At 48.7% G+C, this 13153-nt stretch overlaps 1 protein-coding gene across 2 annotated transcripts in view; it reads right to left on the reverse strand.

Annotated features, from left to right (window-relative positions):
- Positions 1-855: 855 nt before the first annotated feature.
- Positions 856-13153, reverse strand: part of si:ch211-1i11.3 (mitogen-activated protein kinase kinase kinase 5) — a 45965-nt gene continuing 33667 nt past the window's right edge. For both annotated transcript variants that reach the window (XM_056285917.1, XM_056285916.1), the window contains exons 20-28: positions 13022-13153; positions 10087-10252; positions 7362-7547; positions 7050-7155; positions 5478-5724; positions 4512-4624; positions 2820-2917; positions 1952-2028; positions 856-1855 (exon numbers count right to left, since the gene is read on the reverse strand). The exon at positions 13022-13153 is cut by the window's right edge. In XM_056285917.1, the coding sequence (XP_056141892.1) occupies positions 1765-1855; positions 1952-2028; positions 2820-2917; positions 4512-4624; positions 5478-5724; positions 7050-7155; positions 7362-7547; positions 10087-10252; positions 13022-13153 (1216 nt within the window). In that variant the 3' untranslated portion in view covers positions 856-1764. The remainder of the gene's footprint in view (positions 1856-1951; positions 2029-2819; positions 2918-4511; positions 4625-5477; positions 5725-7049; positions 7156-7361; positions 7548-10086; positions 10253-13021) is intronic.

Below are 13153 nucleotides of genomic sequence, written 5' to 3' on the forward strand. Positions count from 1 at the left end.
CACCCTTCATATTTTTCCACCATGTTAATCTGTACAGGCAGACGTTACTGATAAAACTGATATATTCACGCCCAGTAGAAGTCAAGCGCATTCCCCCAATGAAGTCATATCCCTTATGTGTGTTACACCTTATGATACACACACACACACACACATCCAAATTATTGTCTCCAAGGTGATGTCAACAGTGTGAAAACAGATGGGAAAGGATGTGTGGAATTTTAAGACCAGTTGCTACCGCATCACTTCTTCCAGATTACATCACCCCCTCACCCGGACCAAAAAAACCCCAAAAAAACAAGCCCATAAACGGCTGTTTGCACATGTGCAGAGCTCATACAAAGATAAGACAACATGAAAGATTTGATTTTCCTGTTATCTGAACGTGTTTTAACCGTTAACACTGGTGGATGATGCTATAAATTTTGCAGGGGGGCGCAATGTACCCTGGTGCAGCACACCTGACAGCTGCTTTAAAGTCCACACAGTCACAGAGTTATTAAGAGGGACAATGTAGCCTATTGATTTTATCAGGGTTGGTAGACGGTGGATGATTGACAGCAGAGACGAGGCGTGGTGGTGGGTGTGAACATGATTGACAGCCACGAGAACTGTCCAATCACTTTAGATCAAAACACATTAAAACAACACCAATTCACTGCCAATAAAAGTGGGAGTGTCTGGGGCAGCACAGAACAGCGCCCCCTGGAAAATCTGAAGAAACCAATCAGACGGCAGCCTCAGGTCACCTGCTCGCCACAGGTTTGAGGGCTTACATGAGGTATGGTTTGGCCGGCGCCCCTCACCCAGGAAGTATATGGATTCAGATAGAAACCAACCAAATACCATTTGAACCAATATTTAATGCTGCTGACAGACTGAAAAACACTTTTATTTCATAATTATTTGCATTATACAACTAAACTATATTTAACACGTTTAAGTAGATTTTCATCTCTTGTATATTTGAAGGGGGCGGCGCCCCAGCGCCCTGTACTGGCCAGCCGCCACTGTACAAGAATGATCCTTTGTTCATTGTAGAAACCTCCCAGAACTTCCCTTTTACAACTTAGATCCTGCTAAGTTCTCGTCAGATCAAAATCGACTCTGAAACAGTGCCACTGATAAATGGAAGTAGTCACCTCCCTCGCTTGCAAAGAAAAACTGTGCACGTAGCATCATTTGGACAAGAAAAGGTCATAGCTGTAGCGACATTCACATGCCAAACCCCTGAGAAAATACAAACACCGATGGCGAGACCTAACCATAACACGAAGTATCAGCCATCGACCCCCTAAAAACAACAGAAATTCTAACTGATGCACCTATATCTCTTGTGCCCCCTTTCCACCACATGGTACCGGCTCAACCCGACTCCACTCGCCCTTTTTCGTTTTCCATTATTTTGGTAACTGTTACCACTTTTCTGGTGCCGCCTTTGTCGAGGTTCTAGAAGAACTGGATCGGGTAAACATCGAAGCGCACTTTGAAACTGAAAACCAGGCGTCGCTATGACGACCAGCTACACTGAGGGGGTACTGTTACGGTAACGGAAAACGATGCAGAAGCGACTCGAGTCGAGTCGGTACCGTGTAGCGGGAAAGGGGCGTTAGTTAATTTAGCTTACAAATATTTACAGGGGGAAATACTTGTCCCTCTTAAAATAGCTTCCTGACAACGTTCATGTGTTCGATGAGGCATCCGAACTCCAACCTGCTTGTTAATTCTCTGCATAGCGGCAATCAGAGTAAATGTCCACAGCCATCAAGTGTTGGTGTACTCTTCAGGGTTGATGCTGGGTTGCGTCTTCCTCTGAGCCTTGATGGCAGTCCAGATACGACACAGCATGCCACCTCTGAAAGGTCAGACGGGGACAGTTACCGTACTATATGCAGATACCGGGGTCAGTTTTACTTTTGCAGAACTAGATGTTACACACATATTGAATCACCTTATGCTGCAGTACATCAAGTCATCCCTGCAGGCCATGTGGAGGAGACAGTCCAAGGTGAACTCATGAGAGACAAGCTAGGGAGCAGGATAACGTCAGCGTGAAAGGTCACAATTCATCGGTAGTAATAACGACACACACCCACGCAACGACACAAGAGTGACTGGGGATCTAAACAGCTGATCTTATTAAATGTAAGGACGGCAATTTTTTTGGGGGGGCAGGATTTTCCCCCCCATTTTCTCCCCAGTTGTACCCGACCAATTACCCCACTCTTCTGAGCCGTCCCGGTCGCTGCTCCACCCCCTCTGCCGATCCGGGGAGGGCTGCAGACTACTGACCCAACTGACCAGAGGAGGCGCTAGTGCAGCAGTCTATTCTGTTACCAGCCAACACGGGGATCGGCGGTTCGAATCCCCGTGTTACCTTCATCTTGGTCGGGCGTCCCTACAGACACAATTGGCTGTGTGCAGCTGGACAGACGGATGTGGGTATGTGTCCCGGTCGCTGCACTAGCGCCTCTTCTGGTTGGTCAGGGCGCCTGTTCAGAGGGGGGGGGAACTGGGGGGAATAGCGTGATCCTCCCACGCGCTACGTCCCCCTGGTGAAACTCCTCACTGTCAGGTGAAAAGAAGCGGCTGGTGACTCCACATGTATGGGAGGAGGCGTGTGGTAGTCTGCAGCCCTCCCCGGATCAGCAGAGGGGGGTGGAGCAGAGATCGAGACAGTTTGGAAGAGTGGGGTAATTGGCTGGATACACTTGGGGAGAAAAAAGGGGGCCCCACCCCCCCAAAAAAAAGAACGACGTTTAAGATAAGTAAGAGGGCCATGGGGTGTGTGCTCCCAGAGAGTAATTTCAGATCGTTACCTTGTCAATAGTGTCTTGATCTACGGGGACAGCCTTGAGCCAGTCTGCCAGGGCCTGGGCCTGTGGAGTAGCGCTCCTGTCTGGAAACACCCCATCCTCTGCAGTGCAGAGACATTACTGTCATCTCAAGGTTGAAAAACTGTTCTGGTGCCACTTGGTTTCAACATGCAACATTTTACAAGGATTCAGGTGTGTAAACACGCTGAACAAAACTGGAATAAGTTCTGGTTTCAGTTCTTACACACACACACACACACACACACACACACACACACACACACACACACACACACACACACACACACACACAAAGTTAGTGTGTTTCAACATACAGGCTCTAATCATTATCCTAAGTGAGAGATCAGGTTTGGGCACACAGCTCTGACAGAAACCAGTCAGGCAGAAATCCGGACCCGGGATGGAGCCCGGGGTGGAGCCCAGGGGCGGAGGTGTGGCGGTGTTTGGAATGGACAACTCTTAGCAAACAGTGATGTGAATCACAGTCTGTTGAAAACCCGGATCTCCCTCTCAGGGGTTTGGTCTCGTGTTTCGTGAGCAGACCTGCTGGAAACCGCGGGGTTGATCACCAGACTATGGGCTTAGCTTCACCGTACTGTTAGATGAGGGCAATCCCTATTTTGGAAGTAAGAGGTGCTTTGCCAAATACAACTGTGTGCCAGAGTAAAATGTATAATTATTAGGATTATTTACTCCGCTTTCATTTTAAAACATAATTCTACCTCCGGCTTGGTCGGGCGTCCCTACAGACACAACTGGCCCTGTCTGCGGGTGGGAAGCCGGATGTGGGTGTGTGTCCTGGTCGCTGCACTAGCGCCTCCTCTGGTCGGTCGGGGCGCCTGTTCGGGGGGGAGGGGGAACTGGGGGGAATAGCGTGATCCTCCCACGCGCTACGTCCCCCTGGTGAAACTCCTCACTGTCAAAAGAAGCGGCTGGTGACTCCCCATGTACTGGAGGAGGCATGTGGTAGTCTGCAGCCCTCCCTGGATCGGCAGGCAGGGTGCCCATTGGGACATTATCTTTCGTTCAACAGTGAAATAGCTGCAGGTACGAAGCTGCTTCTGTACCACTTTGTTCTGCACCTCGGCACCATAAGCCACCGGCTGCAAGCAGAAGAACAGAGAGGATGAAGAATGGCATGGGAACGGATGAGTGGCTTACGGCCAAACCACCCTAATAACGCCCGATCTCGGGAGCTAAGCAGGGTCGGGCCTGGTTAGCGCTCAGACCGGAGGAACGGATGAGTGCCGGCACGTCCAGGATGACTGAGAGTCACCGGTTTTCAATGTGTGATTAATGCTGTGATTACTAACTTGTCCGTCCCTTCGTGAATGGTACTGATGCTAACCCCACCCATCCTGTGCTCGGGAAGGTGTTGAAATAAATGGGAAGGTGAGCTAATTTGACTCAGATCCGGGTAACACTTAAGCTGTTGTGAAACTGCAGAACGACAGATGGCTCCATAAATTGCAGGGTGGAAACATTATCGAGAGGATAAGTATAAATACACATCAATAAAGATTTAGTGCTGGTCCACGGGAGCGAGAATTCAAAGTAAACCTTGCGGTGGCGCTCCCGTAGCTCGGATGCAAGAAATCCTGGCATCGTGACAAAGCGACATTTTCGCCAGTGAGGCTGTCTCCATAGGGGCAGAACCAGGGGTGAAAGCATTACCTGCGGTGACGGGTGCTTTCCTCAGGGTGTCGATTTGCTGCTGTTTTCTCTGGAGAGAGTTTCTCAGCAGCTCCTGGTATTCTCTCTCCTTCTCGCTCAGCTGGCACAGCAGTCTGACACAGTACAAACTGTCAGCATCCCCTCACACCACGCAGCACAATTCATACTCCCCTCAGGATCAGTGATCACCATCCACTCATTACAGTACAGCAAGTTAGTGGTTCTCATGGTGCAGTTATTATTTTAAATTCTATATATCCATATACTGTATATATCCATATACTGGTTTTTTTTTCAAAATTTCACAGGCAGGGCGGCACGGTGGCGCAGTGGTTAGCGTGGTTGCCTCACAGCAAGAAGGTCCTGGGTTCGAGCCCCAGGGTAGTCCAACCTTGGGGGGTCGTCCCGGGTTCATCCTCTGTGTGGAGTTTGCATGTTCTCCCCGTGTCTGCGTGGGTTTCCTCACACCTAGGGCCAATTTAGTACGGCCGATTCACCTGACTTACATGTCTTTGGACTGTGGGAGGAAACCGGAGCCCCCGGAGGAAACCCACGCAGACACGGGGAGAACATGCAAACTCCACACAGAGGACGACCCCCAAGGTTGGACTACCCCGGGGCTCAAACCCAGGACCTTCTTGCTGTGGGGTGACCACGCTAACCACTGTGTCACCATGCCGCTTGTTTCAAATTAATCAAAGTTAAAGATAGAAAAGTGCTGTACACATAATAATAACAATAATACCACAACTACTACTTTTCTACTACTACTACTCTTAACAATAATGATAATTTCATGAATCAGGGTCAATATTAGTACTATTTCCACTACAACTACCATTATTACTACTATTACTACTACTACTACTAATAATAATAATAATAATAATACTGATGATGCATGGCATTATATGAAAATTCACATTTGACAGGAAAGAATTGTAGACAGCTGAACATAAATGATACCTTCTAGTTTCCAGCCGAAGGTCTGTCAGTTCTTGTCTAAGGGGGGCGCTGTTGATAGATGGAAGGTGAGGAGGGGAGCCAGGGCCGGCTGTAACTACGTTCTCATTTGTAGGAGTTAGTTGCAAGTCTTCTGACGCCCCTGCATGGTCAGAGAAGGGAACTTCAAGAGGCTCAGGTTCACAGGGCTGCTCTCCATCATGAGCACTGTCCTCAACCTCAAACGAGGACTGCAGCTGGAGTTTGAGCTCTGAAAGACAGACAGGTTGGTGGGGGAGATGAAAGAATGGAGGAAACATGGATCATGTAAGACTAAAACAGAAAAACACAAATTCTAAAATGAAAAATTTGCCACACTGTGTATCCAAAAATCTGAACTCATGAAAAACATATCCCTGAATAAATAAGGAAAAACAGGAGGTCATGGCCAGTATTTCATTTAGCATAAAATATATCTTATGATGTTAGCGCCCTTAACACGTTAAAGGCATTACACTCTACGTTCTTTCATTGCAAATGAGAGTCTGTTATGTTGCAGCATTGCATTGGAGTTGCACTGCAAATGTATTGTGCTGCCATTCAAGTGTTGCACACGTTTATCCTACTTTTGCAGTATAAATACATGCATACATTAAACTGGATTTTGTCAAAATGACAGTGACTTTCACAATAAATCCTTATTCATATCCGCTAAAAAGTAATTGTGCATACTGTCACATCTGCACTAAACAGTATCAGCTTGCAATTTGCGGATGACACTGTGATCCATTGTGAGAGTAGGGTGCAGGTGGAGGAGAGCCTGGAGAGGTGGAGGTATGCACTGGAGAGAATGAAAGTCAGTAGCAGCAAGACGGAATACCTATGCGTGAATGAGAGGGAGGACAGTGGAATGGTGAGGATGCAAGGAGTGGAGGTGACGAAGGTGGATGAGTTTAAATACTTGGGGTCAACTGTCCAAAGTAACGGGGAGTGCAGAAGAGAGGCGAAGAAGAGAGAGCAGGCAGGGTGGAGTGGGTGGAGAAGAGTGTCAGGAGTGAGTTGTGACAGAAGGGTACCAGCAAGAGTTAAAGGGAAGGTTTACAAGATGGTAGTGAGACCAGCCATCTTGTATATGGTCTGGAGACAGTGGCACTGATGAAAAGACAGGAGGTGGAGCTGGAGGTGGCAGAGATGAAGATGCCAAGATTTTCATTGGGAGTGATGAAGAAGGACAGGATTAGGGACGAGTATATTAGAGGGACAGCTCAGGTTGGACGGTTTGGAGACAAAGCAAGAGAGGCCAGATTGAGACGGTTTGGACATGTGTGGAGGAGAGGTGCTGGGTATACTGGGAGAAGGATGCTGAATATGGAGCTGCCAGGGAAGAGGAGAAGAGGAAGGCCAAAGAGGAGGTTAATGGATGCGGTGAGGGAGGACATGCAGGTGGCTGGTGTGACAGAGGAAGATGCAGAGGACAGGAAGAGATGGAAACGGATGATCTGCTGTGGCGCCCCCCAGCAGGAGCAGCCAAAAGTAGTAGTAGTAGTAGTAGTAGTAGTAGTAGTAGTAGTAGTAGTAGTAGTAGTAGTAGACTACCTGGTAGAAGGACTGTTATGGCGTCCTGTACTGCTTGTCTCAGCAAGTTATCCAGGGCGAACATCCAATGAGGTTTCACTTGCTGTTGTCTCAACACCTTTTTCACCTACATATGGATGACATTGAGCGTAAAATGAAACCAGTGGACGAGGTATAGGAAGTTGTGTAGGAAGATGTACTTCAGAAAATTTCAAAACGAAAGTATATTATTATGTGGGCGACTCCATCCTTGCATCTGTATTTGTAAAACTTTGCAGCAGGACAAAGAACCAAGCTTCAGCATGAGATTTTCAGGAAACTCGAGTTGCTTACCGCATCCTGGAAGCTGAACAGCACCGCCTGCAGGCAATTCAGAGGAACGACGGCCGCAAGCAGCGTGGCGCGAAGCTCCAGGAGGCTGCTGGTCAGCTGCTTTCTGTCCGGGGAGCGGATGTTCTCTCGCAAGCAGCCGATTAACTCTGAGATGTGATCTGTAGTCAGCGACGCTCCTTCACCTGGCTTTATAAGAAAGTGAGAGAGGACAACATGACAACTCCAAAACTATAATGCAGACCCTTAAGCACTGCTTTGTATAGTCGAAGAAGGGCTTTGGACTTGGTTAGTTACCACCCAGCTAGCATCTGGATGTGGGCCACTTCAGGCAGTGATGTGGCACTGATGATCTTCTTCTGGCCCTGACAAAATGGATGTGAGCCTGAAGTGGCCCACATGTATAACAGCAAATATGGCCCAAATATGCCAAATCAAATGTGGGCCTTTTTCTGGCAAAGATGTGGTGCTCTGGGCAACATGTGATCTGGATGTGACCCTGAAGTGGCCTGTGTGGTAAATGGTGAATATGGCCCAAATATCACAGAACAAATATGGGCCACCTTTGGCAAATATGTGGCACATGCGGCATTGCTATGGCTTGGTTCTGGCCCACATCTGGCACAGAGGAGCGGACCGCCCAAGTGCCATCATTCCACGCGATATGTGGGCCAGATGAAGTGTCGGGTGTGGGACGGGTCCGGGCCACGGCAATTTTACTATCTGGGCATGTAAGGTAATTAAACATCCTCTGTATGTACAGAATTTTCTCAATTGACATGTTTTCATAAATAAGTTGTGATATACAGCAAGGCTGCCAAAGATGACCTTAATGCTCATTTCCGTAATGCTTCTGGCACATTCCACTGACATTATCGTTAAGCTCTGCCCATTTCTAGGTTCTGTTAATTTACATTGAGGGTTTTTTTTGTGCATATCACTGCCATGATCTGAATATCAACAAGATGAAAGAAGCTTTGTTCAGTTATTTCAGGGGGGAACCTTTCATTGTACACAAGAAAACTGGACCACAGCGTTCTGTCACAGCGTTTCCCACTGGACACCAAAGTGAAGCACTGTCCCATTCCTCTCAAATATGAACAAGCATAAAGAATGAAGAGAGTCAGCACCTCCAAGTCTGAGGCCATGGTTCTCTACCAGAAAATGGTGGATTTCTCCTTACGGGTTGGGGATGAGTTGTTGCCTCAAGTGAAGGAGTTCAAGATTCAAGATTCAAGAGTTTTATTTGTCACATACACACAGGTACAAGTCCCGAGTGCAGTGAAATGAGAAAAAAAAAAGGTACGAGCTCCGAAATGAAATGTGCAAAACAAAATCTCGGGGTCTTGTTCATGAGTGAGGGTAGGATGGAGCAGGAGATTGACAGGTGGATTGGTGCAGCATCAGCAGTAATGTGGACGTTGTACCGGACCGTTGTGGTGAAGAGGGAGCTGAGCCGGAAGGCAAAGCTCTCAATTTACCAGTCAGTCTTCGTTCCAACCCTCACCTATGGTCATGAGCTTTGGGTAGTGACCGAAAGGGTGAGATCGTGGATACAAGTGGCTGAAATGAGTTTCCTCCGTAGGGTGTCTGGGCTCAGCCTTAGAGATAGGCTGAGGAGCTCGACATCCGGAGGGAACTCGGAGTAGAGCCGCTGCTCCTTCGCATCGAAAGGAGCCAGTTGAGGTGGTTCGGGCATCTGATTAGGATGCCTCCTGGGCGCCTTCCTTTGGAGGTTTACCGGGCACGGCCAACTGGGAGGAGACCCCGGGGTAGACCCAGAACTCGCTAGAGGGACTACATGTCCAATCTGGCCTGGGAACACCTTGGGAGGAGTGTTGCTGGGGAGAGGGAAGTCTGGAGTGCCCTACTTAGCTTGCTGCCACCGTGACCCGACCCCGGAAAAGTGGCTGAAGATGATTGAATGAATAAAGAATGAAGACATGTGGTCGGTTCAAGCATTTCTGCAAGCTGAACATTCTTGTCCCCTGTGAGTGGATTAAGAATTTATGTGAATGATGCATTTTGCCTTGGATAAAAAAAACCACTGGAAGGGGGACAGGTTATAACTCCTGTTTGTCCTGTTTGAATGGTCACAGAGTAAGCTGGGGTGGGGTTCAATGCATCATGGAGAACATGTTTGCTGTTGGTTCATAATTTGTATGTAGTTAGAAGAGGTCCTAAATGGCTTCATTAATAGATAAACATTCATCCATCCATCCATCCATCATCTGAACTGCTTATCCTGCTCTCAGGGTCGCGGGGATGCTGGAGCCTATCCCAGCAGTCATTGGGTGGCAGGCGGGGAGACACCCTGGACAGGCCGCCAGGCCATCACACAGGGCCGACACACACACACACACACACACACACACACACACACACACACCCACACACAGATTCACACCTAGGGACAATTTAGTACGGCCGAGTCACCTGACCTACATGTCTTTGGACTGTGGCAGGAAACCGGAGCACCCGGAGGAACCCCACGCAGACACGGGGAGAACATGCAAACTCCACACAGAGGACGACCCGGGACGAGACACCCCCACCCCCAAGGTTGGACTACCCCGGGGCTCGAACCCAAGACCTTCTTGCTGTGAGGCGACCGCGCTAACCACTGCACCACTGTGCCGCCATAATAGATAAACAAAGCCTCAAAATGTCTTCAAGATGTCTTTCAATACCATATCCAGAACTGTGGCTGCGATACTTCTTTACCTACCTGTGGCAAAGTGTCCTGTATGTTAGATACCACTTGGTTGATGTACTCGGTGAGTACTCGGTGCAGTGTGGCTCTCCTCTCGCTGTCCTTCCTCAGTAAAAAAAGACCCATGTTCTCCCCCGTTGTGGCTGGGCTGCTCATGTCCAGCTGAGCGTAATCTGGGATTCTAACCCGCAGGGGAAAAGACAAACATTAGCTTAATGAGTATGGAGGGAAAACAACACACGAGGTGTTTTATTTTACATTTACAGCAATCAGTCATCAATTAGCAGATAAATTTAAGGCTTAGCCGCTGGCATTACAATGCGCAAGACAGCAATCATACCATATCATAGTAGTACTATATGAAGTAGCAGTAGTAGTAGAAGTACATTTGCTACACAGTAATTATATCATAGTAGTACTTTATGAAGTAGTAATAGTACATTTGCTACACCATAATCATATCGGAATCAAGAGTGCATGTCATTCATTCATTCGTTCATCTTCAGCCACTTCTCCGGGGTCGGGTCGCAGTGGCAGCAAGCTAAGTAGGGCACTCCAGACGCCCCTCTCCCCAGCAACGCTCCCCAGCTCCTCCTGGGGGATCCCAAGGTGTTCCCAGGCCAGACTGGACATGTAGTCCCTCCAGTGAGTTCTGGGTCTACCCCGGGGTCTCCTCCCAGTTGGCCGTGCCTAGTAAACCTCCAAAGGAAGGCGTCCAGGAGGCATCCTAATCAGATGCCTGAACCAGCTCAACTGGCTCCTTCCGATGCGAAGGAGCAGCAGCTCTACTCCGAGCTCCCCCCGGATGTCCGAGCTCCTCACCCTATCTCTAAGGCTGAGCCCGGCCACTCTACCGAGGAAACTTATTTCAGCTGCTTGTATCCGCGATCTCACCTTTTCGGTCACTACCCACAGCTCATGACCATAGGTGAGGGTTGGAAGGAAGACTGACTGATAAATTGAGAGTCATGACGACTGTATTTCGTCGTAAGTGTAAATTGTAAGTGCACCTTAGGTCATCAAAACGTGGTGAATAGGAGAATCAGAGTAGATTGACATTGACACATCAGTACAACAGACACATTATCGCCATACTATAACAGAAGCACAATAGAAAGCATCCTCTGTCGGTGTGTCACAGTGGGGTATGCCAGCTGCACAGCAGAGAACAGGAAGGACTTGGCCCGGGTGGTAAAGACAGCACAGAGGATTGTGGGAGCTTTGCTCCTGGACCTGGGTGCTGTGTATGCTGGCTGCCTACAGAGGAAAGCCAGCAACATCAGCAAAGACACAACCCACCCAGGTCACCGTCTGCTTGCTCCCTTGCCATCGGGGAAAATATACCGCACCATCAAAACCCGGACTAACGGCCTGAGGAACAGCTTCTTCCCCAGAGCTGTAGCCTCCATCACCCCCCCCCCCACACACACACACACACACACACACACACACACGCACACACATCTGCCTATAGCTGCTGAGGACTCACTGGTACTAGAGCTGCTGCAATACGGACAACTACGTGCAATAATCTCATGCGCTAGTTTGAACTTTAAAAGCCGCTGGTATCTTTCATTGTCTCACCATAATTTTTACTACCTCGCTTGTTATACTAAATGTTGTTTGTCCTTGTTTTTATCGTGTTTTTAATCATTAACCTTGTCTAGTGTTGCTGGTCTGAGAGTCACCAAACGAAATTTCGTTGTGTGCGCACAATGACAATAAAGTATCTTATCTGATCTTACTGGCATAAAATATCAAGTGGGGGTAGAACGGAATGAGTGCATAATAATAGCTACCAACAATAACGGCGTTAAAGTGAAGCCGCAATAGTAACAGCCGGTGCCAATTCATATTCAGGAGTCAGGAACGCTTTATTTGTCGTTTCCCCCAGCCCACAGCAGCACAACACAAGGACAAAAACTACAAGAACACACATACCCAAACTAACACATATACCCAAACTAAACAACAAAATCACTGTCCAAGGGAACAACGCCAGCCAGGATGACTGTTGGAACCTCCGGTCTGCATGGGCTAGCAGTTAGCTTAGCCCGCCCCGCTTCCACGTCCTGTCAGACCGCCCTCGGCATTTCCTCCTCGGGCGCAGCTCCAGGCAGGGGCCGTGGTCCCCGGGCCCACCGGACGAAGCAGACCAAGCTCTCCCGGCCAGATTCCCTCAACACACCTCCCCGCACTCCTCACGGCGACATCCAAAACACCACAGTCAACGCCAGGTGAGGCCGCTGCCAGACCGCCCTCGGTGTTATCGGAACTGCCGGTCTGCAATGGGCTAGCAGTTAGCTTAGCCTGCCCTGCTCTCCCAGCCATCAAACCAAGGCAAAACTTAGACGCAGACGTGGATAAAGACACTGCATGGATGGTACGGGGTGAGGCCGCCGCAAATGTGAATTCGTGCCGCCATCTTCCGACACCGGCACTGGGTGAGGCCGCTGCAAACGCGAATTCGCACAGCCATCTTCCCACACCGGAAGCAGAATTCCTTGCAAAGTGCAACAGAGACTATTTACGGATCAAGGTAGGCCCAGAAGACAATTTTAAGGTCTTTGTTGAAGGACGTAAGCACGTCCGTAGATCTGATGGAAACCCAATTTGTTCCACCATTTTGGGGCCAGGTGAGAGAAAAGTGTGGATTTTGCAAAACAAGAGAAATGCAACTCTGAGGGTACAGCAGCTCAGTCCTGTGGCCAATTGTGCACAAGTGACATTATTAGTTATGAGTATTCATTTGGACATTGTGGCTTCACAACATGGTTCTTCTTCTTTCGGCTTGCTCCCTGTTTCTTCACAACATGTTTACAACTGTAAATATTAGTTAATGTGCTACTGAACGATATACTGTCACACCGCGTGAGATTACACCGTGCAGAAGAACAGCAATTACAGGAGGCTTATGTCCTCTCATCATCTGAGGTATCGTCTGACTCACGGCAGGAAACCGCTGCTGGTTGGTGGACTCTCTGAGATGTCCTCTGCTCTGAGGGCCGCCATGGGCCTCCGCAGGTCCAGTGAACACGACAGGTCGATAATATCCGTATAGGTGTCCATGTCCTCCACTTGG

Source organism: Lampris incognitus, chromosome 9 (genome assembly GCF_029633865.1).
Source record: "Lampris incognitus isolate fLamInc1 chromosome 9, fLamInc1.hap2, whole genome shotgun sequence".
NCBI classification, from domain to species: Eukaryota; Metazoa; Chordata; class Actinopteri; order Lampriformes; family Lampridae; genus Lampris; species Lampris incognitus.